The sequence below is a fragment of the Balearica regulorum genome, chromosome 19 (genome assembly GCF_011004875.1).
Source record: "Balearica regulorum gibbericeps isolate bBalReg1 chromosome 19, bBalReg1.pri, whole genome shotgun sequence".
In the NCBI taxonomy this organism is placed as follows: domain Eukaryota; kingdom Metazoa; phylum Chordata; class Aves; order Gruiformes; family Gruidae; genus Balearica; species Balearica regulorum.
Genome location: NC_046202.1, coordinates 5,309,729 through 5,323,694, shown reverse-complemented (window position 1 = coordinate 5,323,694; position 13,966 = coordinate 5,309,729). Strand labels below are relative to the sequence as shown.

General features: G+C 42.5%; 1 protein-coding gene across 1 annotated transcript in view; it reads right to left on the bottom strand.

Moving 5' to 3' along the window:
- Nucleotides 1–12,678, bottom strand: part of SSH2 (slingshot protein phosphatase 2) — a 103,025-nt gene extending 90,347 nt beyond the window's left edge. The window contains exon 1 of the mRNA XM_075771573.1: nt 12,427–12,678. Coding sequence (XP_075627688.1) covers nt 12,427–12,489 — 63 coding nt within the window. The 5' untranslated portion in view covers nt 12,490–12,678. The remainder of the gene's footprint in view (nt 1–12,426) is intronic.
- Nucleotides 12,679–13,966: the final 1,288 nt, after the last annotated feature.

The following is a 13,966-nucleotide window of genomic DNA, read 5'->3' as shown; positions in this document are numbered from 1 at the left end:
AAATCACTGGGAGCTTCTCTCAAAGAAGTTCTCCAGTTCTGAACCAGTTTCAAGGGCAATGCAGTTCACCCTCATCCAGGCTACAAGCTTCATTTGTAATAGTTTCAAGAACAGGAAAGTCAAAGGCGAAAAGCACTAAACTGCCGTGAAGTTGAAGCCCCATACACGGGATTGCCAGTGCAACGGGCAGCTCGGGTACCTCCCGGGAAGCTGGCAGAAAAAGACCTGGCACTTGAACTTCGGTGTGTGTGACAGACAACCTGCTTGCCCTGTGTGAACCTACAGGTGGATAAATATGTTTGGTGTACAGACTGCAGCTGGGGTCAGGGAAGGTTGTTATAACCAAGACAAACTACCTCACAGTATTACCAGTAGTTAACTCCTAGAGGCTTATGACTTATTTTCAGACTATAGTTTTTATCCTGGACATTCAGTCGAAGAAAGAAGAGACTAAAGGAAATAACAAGATCCTTACATGTACAAGTTCTTATTTAGCTGCCTGTGGTTCAGTAAGATGTTCTCTCTCATTTTAAGATGAGGTTGATAAATTCAGTGTACCTCAAAGGTTTTAAAGTGAGCAGAATGCACCCTTAATTCCAAACTATCCCATTTTCATCCAGAAATCCTCTATACAGAACTCCATTTTTTCAAAGGTTTGAAGCTATTTGGCAGTTGTATGCAATCCAGATCAGCCTGAACATTTTTCTCTCTCTATTTTTATTTAATTTTAGACTTAATGTAGCATGTACTCTCAGAAAGGTTTACAATGCAGCCTTTTGTAGTTAACTTGCTCCAAGCTGGGCCACTGCCAGGTTGTTATCAATGACATTTTAAAGCAGATGAATGAAGTTCTTATTATGGTGACAAGCAGAATTGTGATATGGCACATGCATACACTGAAAGAAGAGAGCTTGCTATTAGTTTGTCAGGTTAATAAATAAATAGTGATTTCATGAATAAAAGCCTTTTATTAGGAAACAAAAGAACAAAATTAATATTTATAAAGCTTTAGTAGTTTAGAGCACCCTTTAACATAAGATTACTTCATTTCAGTCGGAGCCACCATCATGGATTAGAGCTTCTCGAACATAGCTTTCCCTCCTAATTCTCTTATCACAGTAGCGCAATGCAGAAAACAAAGCTCTGCCTTCTGAACTGGTTCAGGCCAGGCTCAGGCCTCTTCCACTACTGCTTCACGAATAAGCTACTCTGAGATCGACAATATTGAAGGCCCACGACAGCAAACATTTCTGTTGCATCTTTAGGACCACAGCGGAAAGCTGCACCTGTTGGATGAGCTGTTGGTTCCTTATCACAGCAAGAAGTTCTCACGTTTTACACAGCACGCTTCCACACCACACTGAGGCACTGAAACCGAGCCAAGCCAAGAAGAGTGACGCTATGCGTTAGCAAAACTGACTGCTATCAGAAGTCAGCTGGCAAATCGCTCCCCATTCTCTGCCCCCAGAAAAGGTTCTTCACTAATACCCTGTTGCTATCTCTCAACCGCTTCAGGGTTCTTCAGTATTTGTCACGGCACGTGCAAGGAAGCGTTCACCATCAAAGCGAAGTTTAGAAAGAGCGAAGTATGTCCAGGATGTCCTATTTCATAGCGAGCAAATTAAATTCTGACAAATACAGGTTGCCTCTCACCTCAAGCTATCTTTGCACATACCCCCCCTTTGGCTTGTGACATTCTGTGCTCATCTGTCCTTAAACCAAACTTGCAAGTTGAAACTTTAAACAAGCTAAGTAGCTTTGGTTTGGGGTTGTTTTTTGGGGGGTGTTTGTAAGAAGGGGTGTGTGTTTGGTTTTGAGTTTGTTGTTTTGGAGGTTTGTTGGGGTTTTTAATTTTTTTTTTTTTTAAACGAGGCACATCTCAAGTTTAGAATGAAGATGTGAGCAATTATTCAAGCTTAAAAATTTATTTTGGCTCATGCAATCTTCTCCTTAAATAGTAAAAAGATGTAAAACTTTTCCCTTCTCCTCAAGGGAAAGTCAAGTTTGAACTTCCTCACTCATAAGAGAGCCAGATAGAAACTGCCCCAAAATAACTGTCTCAGCCATCTACAGTCAACATGAACAGATCTAAGTTAAATAGAGCTTCCTCCAGACAAGAACTGTTTCTGGTATACATGTAAAAGAGAAAAAATTCCACTTCAAAGACCAGAAGTGTGGGTTGCAGAAGCCTGTGGCACAGTTGTTATCTTTGCAGCGTGAAGCACAAGTTGAGATCAGGGATCTGTAAAGTATATGTGAAAAATATTCATTTCACCCACTGAGACTATGCAAACTCTATTCCAGTCATACTATAAACATTAACTGATAATGCCTCCCTTGCCTTAAAGTTTATGTAACTATGCCCAACTTTTGGGAAGGCATCTGAAAATATGCTATGTTCATATTGTTTTGCCCTGATAATCTCTTTTATTTAAGACTGGGAAGCAGAGCAGAGCTGCACAGGACAGTTCACCCCCAGCCACCACACAGCAAAGTGCTGAGGGACACAGCGGCAGGCTGACACAAAAAGCAAGATATAAGATATTAATATTTGATTTCCATGTGCAACCATACTGATGAGTTTATGCAATATTAGACGTGACCCACACTGCAGGGGTAGTGGCTGTCTGGACATTCATTTAAGTGCTGAAATTCAGGCTTCCACGTTCTATTAACTGATGCACAACCAAAATACCAGGAGGAATGAAGAAATGTCACAAAGAACAAAAAAAGCCTAAGGTGTCCTGTTTCACTTCACTTTTTGAAGTCACAAACTTGCTACCCCACATAAGCACAACTCAGCTGGAAACAAAAACAGAGGAAACTCCCAGTAACGAAACTCACTAGATGTTATATAAGAAAAAACACTTGTTCAGAAAGTGAATTAAGTCTTTGTCAACCATTCTGCAATTTTAAAAGGCAAAGGCAGCTGTCATTTCAAGGTTTACATTTCACCAAGGAAGACAATATAATATGGCAGCTAGTTAACTGTTTAATACCACATTTTGAAGCGCTGTATTTAAATACAGCAGTTACAGCATCATCCAAAGAACATGCCCAGAGCTGTTTGTCCTTAAACTATTTTAAACTACTGAGGAGGACTGTGGAAAGGAAAACAAAATGGCAACAACAAAAAACAAAGACCAACAAAAAAAGAATAAATTCTTAGTCCAGAAACACCTTTATCTCGTCACCTAGCATTTCCTCTTGCAACTAGGTTTAGCTCCTGTCTGTAGGTGAGAAAGCTGAGTCACTTTCCTGCTTGCCCCACAGCTACTTGTGAGCTAAATTTTCAGTGTGACACCCTGTTTCCTACAGAAGATGCTCCAGACCTCAGGATTACTGCAAAGAAACGCTAGACTCAAAAGGATACCTGCTCTCGTACAAGACACGGGCCATCTCACAGACAACTGCTGACTCTCTGCTCCTAAGCAGTGACATCTGCATATAGAAATTGTTCTGTTTGTTTAATTACACTTTGCTAAGGACTGGCCCTTTCCTGGCTGAGCAAGACCTTGCAATTTCCCCCCCCCCCCCCCCCCCCCAGACAGAGGGACAGCAGCCCACAGGTCTTCCACATGCAAGTGAAGGTTAGGGGCTTTGGTTTTTAAATGTCTGCAACGTGGCACTCGGGGCTCTTAAGCATTTAGTAACTTCAGAGATTCGTGGGAAACTCCAACTTCAGATGGATGAAGCCAAAGGGTTGGTCCTGCATCACACAGAGGACTCAAACTACCTCTAACAACTGACAAAGCTCTCCTTTGGAAAGCAAAACATTTTACACATACAAGGCATATGCCCTATCCCTCCCTCTCATCACCATGCTAAAAGGTATAGAGATGAAAAGCTTAAAGTGTTTTGGTTTGGGTTTTTTTCTTAAGAATCCTAATATACACGTTTCTCAGATGTTAACCGTTGAAGCTAAACCAAGCCAGTTGAACAAGTCTTAAAAGTTCTTGCTGCAATTTTAAATGTGATAATTCTGTACATCAAAACAGAAGGGACACGGTAGCAGCCAGCAAGAGTAATAGGACAACCACAGTCCCCTGTGACAGGACTAGCTTTCCACATTAAAATCCACTCCTCAGGTATTTAATCCAGTTAAATGTTGAAGACAAATGTGCCTAGCTGAGCAGATTTTGCCCTTTGCTAAGGAGGCCTTGAGACCTAACAAATGAATGCAGTATCCCTCAACAAAACCCTTACAGTGCCATTCTTGCCCAAATACTTCCTATCACTTCTCATCTGTTCTAGGAGGGAGAACAAACTCCTAGGTTTGGAACCTGCTCCAAATTCCCTTTGGGGCATCCCCACTCATACAACAGCAAAGCCTGTTATGGGCAAACTAACAGAAGAGCCTGCAGATTATCTCTTAAGGAGTGAGTACCATATACCAGCTGCTACAGCAAGTAACCTACTAAATAGAGAAAAATACGTGGCGCAATGGACCCGCAGTACACAGGAGTCAGGTTATGGTCTTCTGCCTTTGGGATCCTGCTTTATCTCGCCTCAGAGTTGTTCATGGCTCACCTCACTGGGGCGCGGGCAGGGGGTAAGCTGTGCACAAGGAGCATCCCAGACACGTACAACTTCTGGGACGACATCTCTGGAATTTAATTCCCAGAGATCTCCTGCGCTGCTCTACTTGCAGAGCAGGGAAAGCTCAAGCATCCAAGCCACCTCCTGAGCTCTGGTATGAGCTTAGCACAGGGACAGTATGATCTGTGATAAAACAAACAGTTCTTTCAAAATAGGTCAGATGAAATATTCTAATGTCTTTGATTACTTCAATACAAGAAGTTTACACTGTGGCCTTAAGTTCCTCACTAATTTCACCTTGAAACAGCCCATGTTGATGCAGTAACTTTGTTATTTCGGTGAAGCCTCAGTTGAGGAGCTCCTCAGGAGAAGGAGGACTAGTATACCCAAAAGAAGCGAACAGGCACAATGCATATCAGCAAGTGCCACAGGCGTTTCATTTAGCAAGGCCATAAGAAGTTCACATCACAGGGTATTTGCCAGGAGTTTCATGATTGCTGGCATACACAGTAAGGGTGCGTCTCACCATGGAAGCAACAAGCTGTTTAACCGTGTGACTCATCTTATAGCAACGTTTTATGTCTTCTGAGAGATCAGCCTGCAATGAGCAACACTGATAAGATGCATATTCAGGGCAATTCTATTTGGGCAAAAAGCTATTGACACATTCAAAACTGCATATACGGAAGCCTGCCCGACTGCTAACTAACAAATGCACACACTGCAATATTATACTACTGCAATAAGACATTTTGCAGATGGATGACAGTGATTTTATCAATTTATACAGCCCAAATCAGAAATGCAAAAATGGCTTTTAACCTCCATAATTTTTGTATCCCTTTAAACAGAGCGCTCTGGAGGAACAGCTTCTACCCAAAAGGTAAGAAACCCTGTCTGCCTTGTTTAAATCACTGACTACTTCCAAAAGGTATCACCTGTTTATTCTCTTGCTTCCAAGATTCCCCCTCTACCTTTATACAAAAGATATGAGCTTCATTGCCACTACCTAATAAAAAAATTAATGGATGCTCAGGCAATCAATGGAACAGAGAGGAGATTCTTCTTAAATTCACAGGCTGAACTAAACAACTCTTAAGTCTCGGAGCAGGCAGCTGACAGGCCTAGTGCTCTCGTGTTGCAAGGCCAGTTTATATAAAGGAAGTATCAGCCACAGAAAACCAGCAGCTTAGAACATACTTCTTGCTAATGGCATCAGCAAGAGTCAGATATGAAGACAGTAAAAGCTTCATGCCAGTTGAACAAAAAGTACAAGAGCATTTTTGAAGTCTTCCCGTCTGGTACATTCTTGCAAGGACAACAGGAGCTTCCAGCATAGAGATGTTCCCGAGAGCCAGTCTGCAAAACAGCGTTTGCGCTTCAGCAGAGTGAAGCAGAACTGTGGTACTGGGAGGATGTGGTTTGTTGTGACTGAAGAATGAAACCTTGAGCTGCAGGCTGTGATCAGGGAGCAGCTACATTGAATTAAGCTGCCCAAAGGCTATTTTGGGTTAGTTTTCTTTTTTAATTTCCCCAAGACAGAATAGTTGCAGCTATAGATCTGTCAGGATTTTTTTTTCCAGCAACTGGAAATCCTCAGGCACTACCCCTGCATGAAGGCAGCCCTCTTACACTAAAATACTTCCATCAGAGTGCTTTTTGAATGGCAGTCTCCATTCCAAACAGTATTCTCCACTTGAGAAAGTGTGTCATTGGCTCTCAGAATAACTGTGGATATTACAGTACCCTGCCCTTTTCAACCTTCTTTCATTGCTTAAACAGCAAGAATCAATATTGGCTAGATAATGACTCATTATAGAATCATAGGCTATTTGTATTTTCAAATTATAAGCTCCTTTTCAAAACACAAGAATTTATGTAGTGCTGGAACTCAAGAGGTGATGTCAGCGTGTATTTCACTCAGTCTGTTTCAATGTAACTTCATATTTTGAAAGATGCAACTGAGCTGTATAGTTGTTTTATCTGAAATGCCACAAATAGCATCATACTCAGTGGAATAAAAAAAAAAAGTTGAAATAAGTACAAAGACAAAATTTCCCTCTTAAACTAAAAATGGCCATTTTAGGTCAACACTGACAAAGTACTACAAGAAACTTGACCTTCCCCGAGAAAAGCAGGCTCCAGCTTCTAGGCCAGCTACCATAGCGTCTTTTGGCTGGACTTCACTGCTCAAGACATAAGTACTTCAAAACTGACAAGTTGTAAAATAATTCCCCAGTAAACAAAACAAAAAGAAGGGGAAGAACGTGGGAGAAGTAGCTGCCAACTTTGCAAAGAAACCTTAGACTAAGTGATCATGTAAAGCACAATATGAAAGAGGTATTTTATATTCAGTACATCCTTTAGCTCAAAAAGCACAATAACAAACAGCACACCATATTAGACTTGATAGTCAAAGTAAGTCGTAGCCAGGTCCAAATCTACACTCTTCTTCCTGCAAATCAGTTTAAAAAAAAAAAAGAGTCCGCAAAAACTAAACCACTCCACTACACAAACAAAACCTAATCATCATCAGTGTGGCTGTAAGGTATGAATGCTCAGAAAGAGTAGAAACATATCTGGGATATGCAAATAAAGGTTTGGCTGTTTCAGGAGGAAATTAAAAAAAATAAAAATCAAGCTATCATTGAGATGTCCTAAAAAAAGGCCGTTAGATCCCTTAAAGAAAAAAAAAAAAAGGAAAGAGATACAGCCTCTTTCTTGTACTCTGCAAGTTTTAAGAATGTTTCTATGTGATCCTCAGTGAGGTTCCAATTCAACTGTCAACCTCCTTCTCAGCTCCAAATACTGTTCTCAGCCTAAAAAAGGACCTCGCATTTCATACAGATCTCTAGAAGAGTCTGGTATGTGTGTATACAATAGACAACAAATCTTCAAGAGAACGATTGGTCTTTTGTCATCAAGCTGCTTTAAGAAGAGAATCTCACCACATATGAATGCATTTACACTAACAAAAATTTTCTGCAACCCCAGAGCCTGCTCTTGCCCAGCTGTAAAGAAATCTTCATCTTTTAACAATACATCACACCCAACAAGAGGTAGATGCCTCCCAGTTTCCTTGCAGAGCTTTCAACAGAAGAAGTTTGAAAGATAGGGAGGAAGTTACAAATCACCTCACTAATACAGTTTTATCTCCCAAAAGGTGGCAGTTGGCAACACAGGAAATTGAGGTATCTGTAAGGCACTATGAGAAGTCTGCCTAAAGCAGGAATCAGCACATTCTTCTGGTCCACTGCCTTTAAAAATGTCTGTTTTCAGAATGAGCTATGCCTATACTTGAAAAACAGCCATTGAGGAAAACCAACAAGTAAGAGATGATAGCATCTTTAAATATTATGTATTTCTAAGTCTACTAAATGTTTCATAAGAAACTTCTGTTTTCCTAGCTACATTGTAGTCCCCTCCAGAAATCAACTCTCGACAACCCTATACAAGCAGCAGTTATCAAGATCTTAATATAAAAATAAAAAAAATTAAAAAAGAGAAAAAGTTCTATGTGAGATAGACTAGACATATCAATGATTAAATAAACTCACAATTACCATATTGTTTAATAGCTACTGCAGGACCAAGGGTAAAGAAATGTTATATTTAGCTTCCCCATAAATAAGTGGGAAAATATTTCCTGCATGTTCCACCAGCAAGGAGCTCTCAAGCAAAACATGACAGAGACTCCCAAACACGTTTGCAGGACTCTGCTTCCTGCTTAAACTGTTCTCCTGGGATTAAGGAAGGGAAGTCAAATGTCTTAGGTTTTCATTTGCTTTAAACTTTTTTTTTTTTTAAACTATGCATTTTAGAACAATATATGCAGCATATCCTCTCTTTCTGGGTCAGTCGCTCCCTTCCAATAAAAGCATATTGTCTCCCTGAGGGTAGGGAAGACAAGTGAACTGCGAGAGCAGTCAGGGCCAGATTGCCTGCCCAGCTTCTTCACTTCTCAAGAAAGAGATGTAATAGACAAAAGAAAAACAGCACTAAAAACAAATTACAGGGGCTTTTTTTTTTTTTTTTTAGAACTGTGCATAAAAATAATTTAAAAGGGCAAGTTTCAGTAGATTATTTCCCAATGCAGAGAATTAACAAAAGTCTTTTGGAAAGCTACAAAGAGTATTAGAGCAGTTTTCCACCGCTCCCATCATCATGATGGCACAGATTCCTGGTGACTGAAGTTACCCAACAGCTTCCAGTGCCTTAGATAACACGGCTCACAAAGGATTTTGAGGCAGGCACCTTTTACTAGCTCTCCTCTGCTTTAGCTAAAATTCTTTCTTGCAGCTTGTCCCTAGACCTGACAATGTCTAGGTGCTATGCCCACACTTTGCTACGAAGTGAGCAATAGAGATATTTCATCTTTGTCAGATACAGACATCTGCAGCTTAATACCAACAGTAGATTCAGAGAGACAGTTCATTGCTTAGAGATTCAAGCAGCAAAAGTAACTTAAAAATTGTACGTAAACAAGGACAGTATTAACAACAATGCATGCACACTAACAATCCAAGCAAAACAGCTTATTCCCTTTTAAAAAGTTATATTTTGGTTAACAACAGTGACCAACTTTTTTAAACAATATATATATATAGTTTAAAAACATATATATATAGCAAGTTAAATTCATTCAGATTTCTTTCTGTCCACTATCTTAAAATTGTCAAGAAAGCACCCAAAGAAAATATGCTTTCATTTTTTTTCCACTGAAATGAAGATGCTAGCAGGGAAGGATAGGAAAGCCCTACCACTTGACAAGATACTGGCCTGCAAGACAGGAAATATGGCACAGATATTTGGAAGTAGGGCTGAAGAATCTGGGGTGTGGAGAAAAAAAGCAACAGGCTATATTTTTACATGTTACTGTAGTACAGTCCTGCCTTCTACCCTTTTCTGCTAACATGGCACATCAGAAGACAGCTAACTGTTCTGCTGTATAGAAGTGAAGACTGCGAAAAGTGGCTCTCAAAAGTGGCTGCATAACTAAAGGCCAAAACAAACAGCAGAACTCTGGACAGACAATTAAGGGAATTTTACAAGTCATCAAGCGACCAGAGGGCTGTAAATCTATAATCAACACTTTGCATGAACTACCCTGAAATGAATGCTCATGAGATGCTCTATGGCAATGAGAACAAGATAAAAACCTATAAATAAAAGCCATCCAATTTCAGAGTGATTCAGATCAGCTATTCCCCTGAATCCATAAGAGCCAATTATAACTGTTTATAGGGCATACTTAATGCAAAAATTCAGTATGAGGACATCAATTCCACCCTTTCTCCTTGTTGGAGAAGTTTATCTCTAAAGCAAAGAGACATCAAGCCATTTAAAAGAGAATACATTTCTGTCCTCAAAATTCTTAGTGACCTGGAAACAGAATTAGACATAGCCATATGCTTGAACACCGACAGGCTTCTTCCTTGCCCACAAGCTCTAACAGCAAAGTTCCAGCAGTTACCAGATAATTTTTGTTCAGAAACAGCAGGGTTAGACCCTTACGCTAGTCATGAAAAGTATTTAGCAAGATGAGCTTTCTTTTAAAGAGATAACTTGGAGATAGAATTATCAGTCCGTACAGAAGGAAGCTACCATCAGTTTACAACAGATTGTTTCAACCAATTTCACTGAAAGAAACAAGTCTCCCTGCTAAAGTCAACAAGGATCCATAATGGCAAGCATGGCAGGCTCGCAGGACATAAGCCTTCCTACGGACTAAAAAGGCAACTGCCCTGTTCACAAGCCCTTAGCAGCCTAGGAAGGATCATCATCTGAAATGATACCAAAAGTTTTGATTAAGAAACAACAACTTTGTGACAGAGGAGGAACACACGCAAGCGCAACAAAATTCTGTCAGCAGGATGGAGAAACAACCAACCCCAGCTATCTAACAAGAGGCTAAAAGGGCAGTCAAAACCATCAAGTGTGGTTAGGAAGTTATAACAGGAAATGCAGAAGTACTCAAACAATAGTAGTTAAGGGCAAAATATGTTGAATATCAGTTCCACTTTAGACTGCAAGAAAAGGTTGAGAAAGTAGAAGTTATTATGAGAAGCAAAACCAAGCCAGGAAAAGAGTCACACACTTACTGTTGCATAGGGCACCAAGGATTTACAGAGACCTGTGGTACAGATTCTGCCTCAGTACTATGAGATTGAAAAAAAGAGAGAATATAGATAAATAGACCAAAAGCGGCATTCTCTGGATTTATCAGGCTCTGGAGGGAGTTGTTTATGTATTTAAAAACTAAGCAGTACTCAAAAATCAGTACAGTTTCAATTTAATTTAATTGGTTGGGAAACAGCCTGGCTGTTCCAGATGGGAGAGCCTTACAGAATACAACTAATTGTTCATATATCTCAAATATTTAACAAAGGAAGGGGTTCTGCATCCAAGTGGGAGAAAGAAGAATGACCAAGAGAGACCTACCTATTCTCACAAGGTGTCTTAAATGCAAGAAATGTATGAGGAAAGGAATAGTGGAAAGGGTACAGAAGTCAAAAGAGGGAAGCAACCTCTGAAGTAATGGACCATATTAATATTTATAGCAGAGAAATATAGGAGAAATTAATCTGTGTTGCTAAATACCTTAGGAGAGACATGGGAATGAAAGAAAAAAAAAAGTGTTCTGACAGCTAAAACGCTGTTGGGGCAGGCAGGACCTGTCAAGTAGTTGATCTAGTTTCAGAAGAGGTTACCCAATACAAGAAGAAATATTTTCAGAGTAGTCGGCTTTTTCATCCACACACCCCCCATGACAGAAGCAACTGGGATTTCAACTCTTCTCCCCCCAAACATTTGCAAACCAGACATAATGCCAGTGTGATAATGCAGGAGGTTTTTTTTAAAGGAAAAAAAACCAACTGAGAAGTCAGCATACAGAAACTGAAAGCAAGCTCACTATTTTCATTCTCATCCTTAGTTATATTAGAAACAAGCCACATAGTCAGTAGGTAGCAATTAAAGGGGTTAACATGCAATATTTTACAATACAGAAGTACTAAAACAACAGTCCCAAGTTTAAAGAGCATGGAAAAGCAAGAAGTCTTTATAGCCTCCTGCCTCACTTCCTCATTCAGGGCAGCAATGAGAACATCTGCTCATTCTGCACATCTCACCCACAGATTTGAAATCTGGCCTTTCCGTATCTGTCTTGGGCTTGACACAGCCTCTTGAAGATTTTATGCAACATTCAAAAAAAAAAAAAAAAAATCTTAGCTCTTCGCAAAGGAAGGGCCATGTACTGCAGATACCCAGAGGGTACTGTCAGATTAAATCGTCTTAAAACAACCGTAGCATGAACAATGTCAGTTTGCTTCCACACACACTTCCCGCCTCTCCCCCACCACATACAATGAAAACAAAATTAAACCAGGCTGCTTTATTTAGACAGTTCCACGCTGCAGATGGGGCAGTAGGGGCTTACGATCGGGTTGCGGTGCCCGAGAGCCCTTCCACAACCCGAGTGCTGGGATCGCGGAGCCCCACTGACTCCCCCCACCTCAGGCCAGGCCTGCTAAGGGGCATCCCGGGACCCCCGCCTCTCTCTTCGCCTTGTCACCAGGCCACAGCGACGCAACCTCGACGAGAGGGCCCCGCAGGGGTGTCTGACCCCCGTTTCCAAGGATCGAGGGCAGCCCGCGATCGCCCGCCCGCCTCAGCGCCCCCGGGACCCGGGGGCGCTGAGGCGGGCGGGCGATCGCGGGCTGCCCTCACGGAGCTGTCAGGGCCCGGTCACCGGCGGGAAGAAGAAGGGGGGGGGGGGGGGGGGGGGTGTCTGGCGCACGCATGCGCACCGCCGCGCGCCGGACCCTAACGGCCACCAACCGCCACACTCCCCTCAGCGCCGGGCGGGCGGCTGACGGTCGGACTCACCGAGGCGCAAGGGCTGGAGGTAGCGCTGGGAGTAGGCGAGCGCTGCACCGTGACCAGAGCCATCGAGGCGTAGCGGGGACCCCCCCCGCCCCGTACGGCCGGTGGAGGGGGGGAAGCCTTACTCCATGGCGAGTGCCGGCGGCGACGGGAAGACGGGGAGGGAAGCGGAGGTGGCGCGGTACCGGCCGCAGGGGGCAGCAGCTCCACGCGCGCCAACGGCCTCTCACCGACTGAGGCGCGCTGGGGCTGGGCCGGCCGGGCACAATAAAGCACCAGTGCGCATGCGCCACCTGTCAGCGCGGCACCGCCCACCCCCGGGCCGCGGCGGTGGGTTAACCCGTACGGTGCCGGTGGGTTCCCGCTCCCTTGGGCCTGGCGTGTGAGGCGGGGGGGGGGTGTGTGTGTGTGTGTGTCTTGTCATTCCTTCTCCGGCCTCTCAGCCCGACGGATGTGTTTTAGTAATGTGTGCCAGCTTGGCTGTGGTCACCCAGAATGTGCTTCCCGGCAGGGCGTTGTGGTATGTAAAAGTGATGGTTTTTTGGAATCCCACCCTGCTGGGAGCTGTAACTGTGTATGGCACCTTGAAAGTTGGCCTTAATGTAGCTTTTCCTTCGATTAGGGAGCAATAGTAACTCTTTCTGTAATAAAAGCAGCATATAATACCAATTTATACCTCAATGCACAGGCCCAAACATCGAAAACCTAGTCTGAATGCTTAAAATGTCGTATGTACTTATTAAACATCCCCAGAATGCAATACTGATTGACAGTGTGGGTTCTGAGACAAAGGGCCAAATCCTAGCAAGCTTCATATGTTTTGGAGTTTCAGCCTGGTGCTACTGAATTGGTGGGAACATTGACATGGAGGTAATTGGGATCAAGGATTGTCTTGGGCACCTAATGATAACACTGCATATGAGAAACAGAAGCCATTGTAAATATTAAACAGAGCAAACTCTTTGTCAAGAGTGTGTATTAACCCATTGATTCATTTTAAGCACTTGGTCCGTATTCCTTTCATCGGCTCCTTAAACTGACAGGACCATACAAGACCCTTTTGCCCCTGTAAATCTAAGCACCAGAGAAGCCACATGGTAGCTCTTTAGGTTATTTTCCAGTGCCCTGCAGTCAAAATAATCAGCAGGGCGGCTCTGGTAGCTGGGCTTCACTGCAATGAAGAAGTAAGGCTGGCTAATGAGGCATTTTGCCTCCTAGTGGAGAAGAAAAGATGAAGGACAGGCTCCCTAAACTGGACTAAAGCTGAGCTTACAGTGTGCTGCACAGCAAGCCAGGATCTGGAATGTGAAAGGGTCTGAAAGAGCCCTCAGTGAGATCCGAGCACGAGGAGAATTAAGCAAAACTCATAGGTAAAAAAAGAGTCATTGTCCTGCCTTTTACAGTCATCGTGGTGTTATTTTGAAACACAGTATTTATGGGAAGTGTGCTAGCAGTGCACTCCGATTTATGGCATAGAGGTCGAGAAAATGCCTTCCAGACCCCTTTTAAATTAGTATCCTCCATGTTCTGAATATTCCACAGC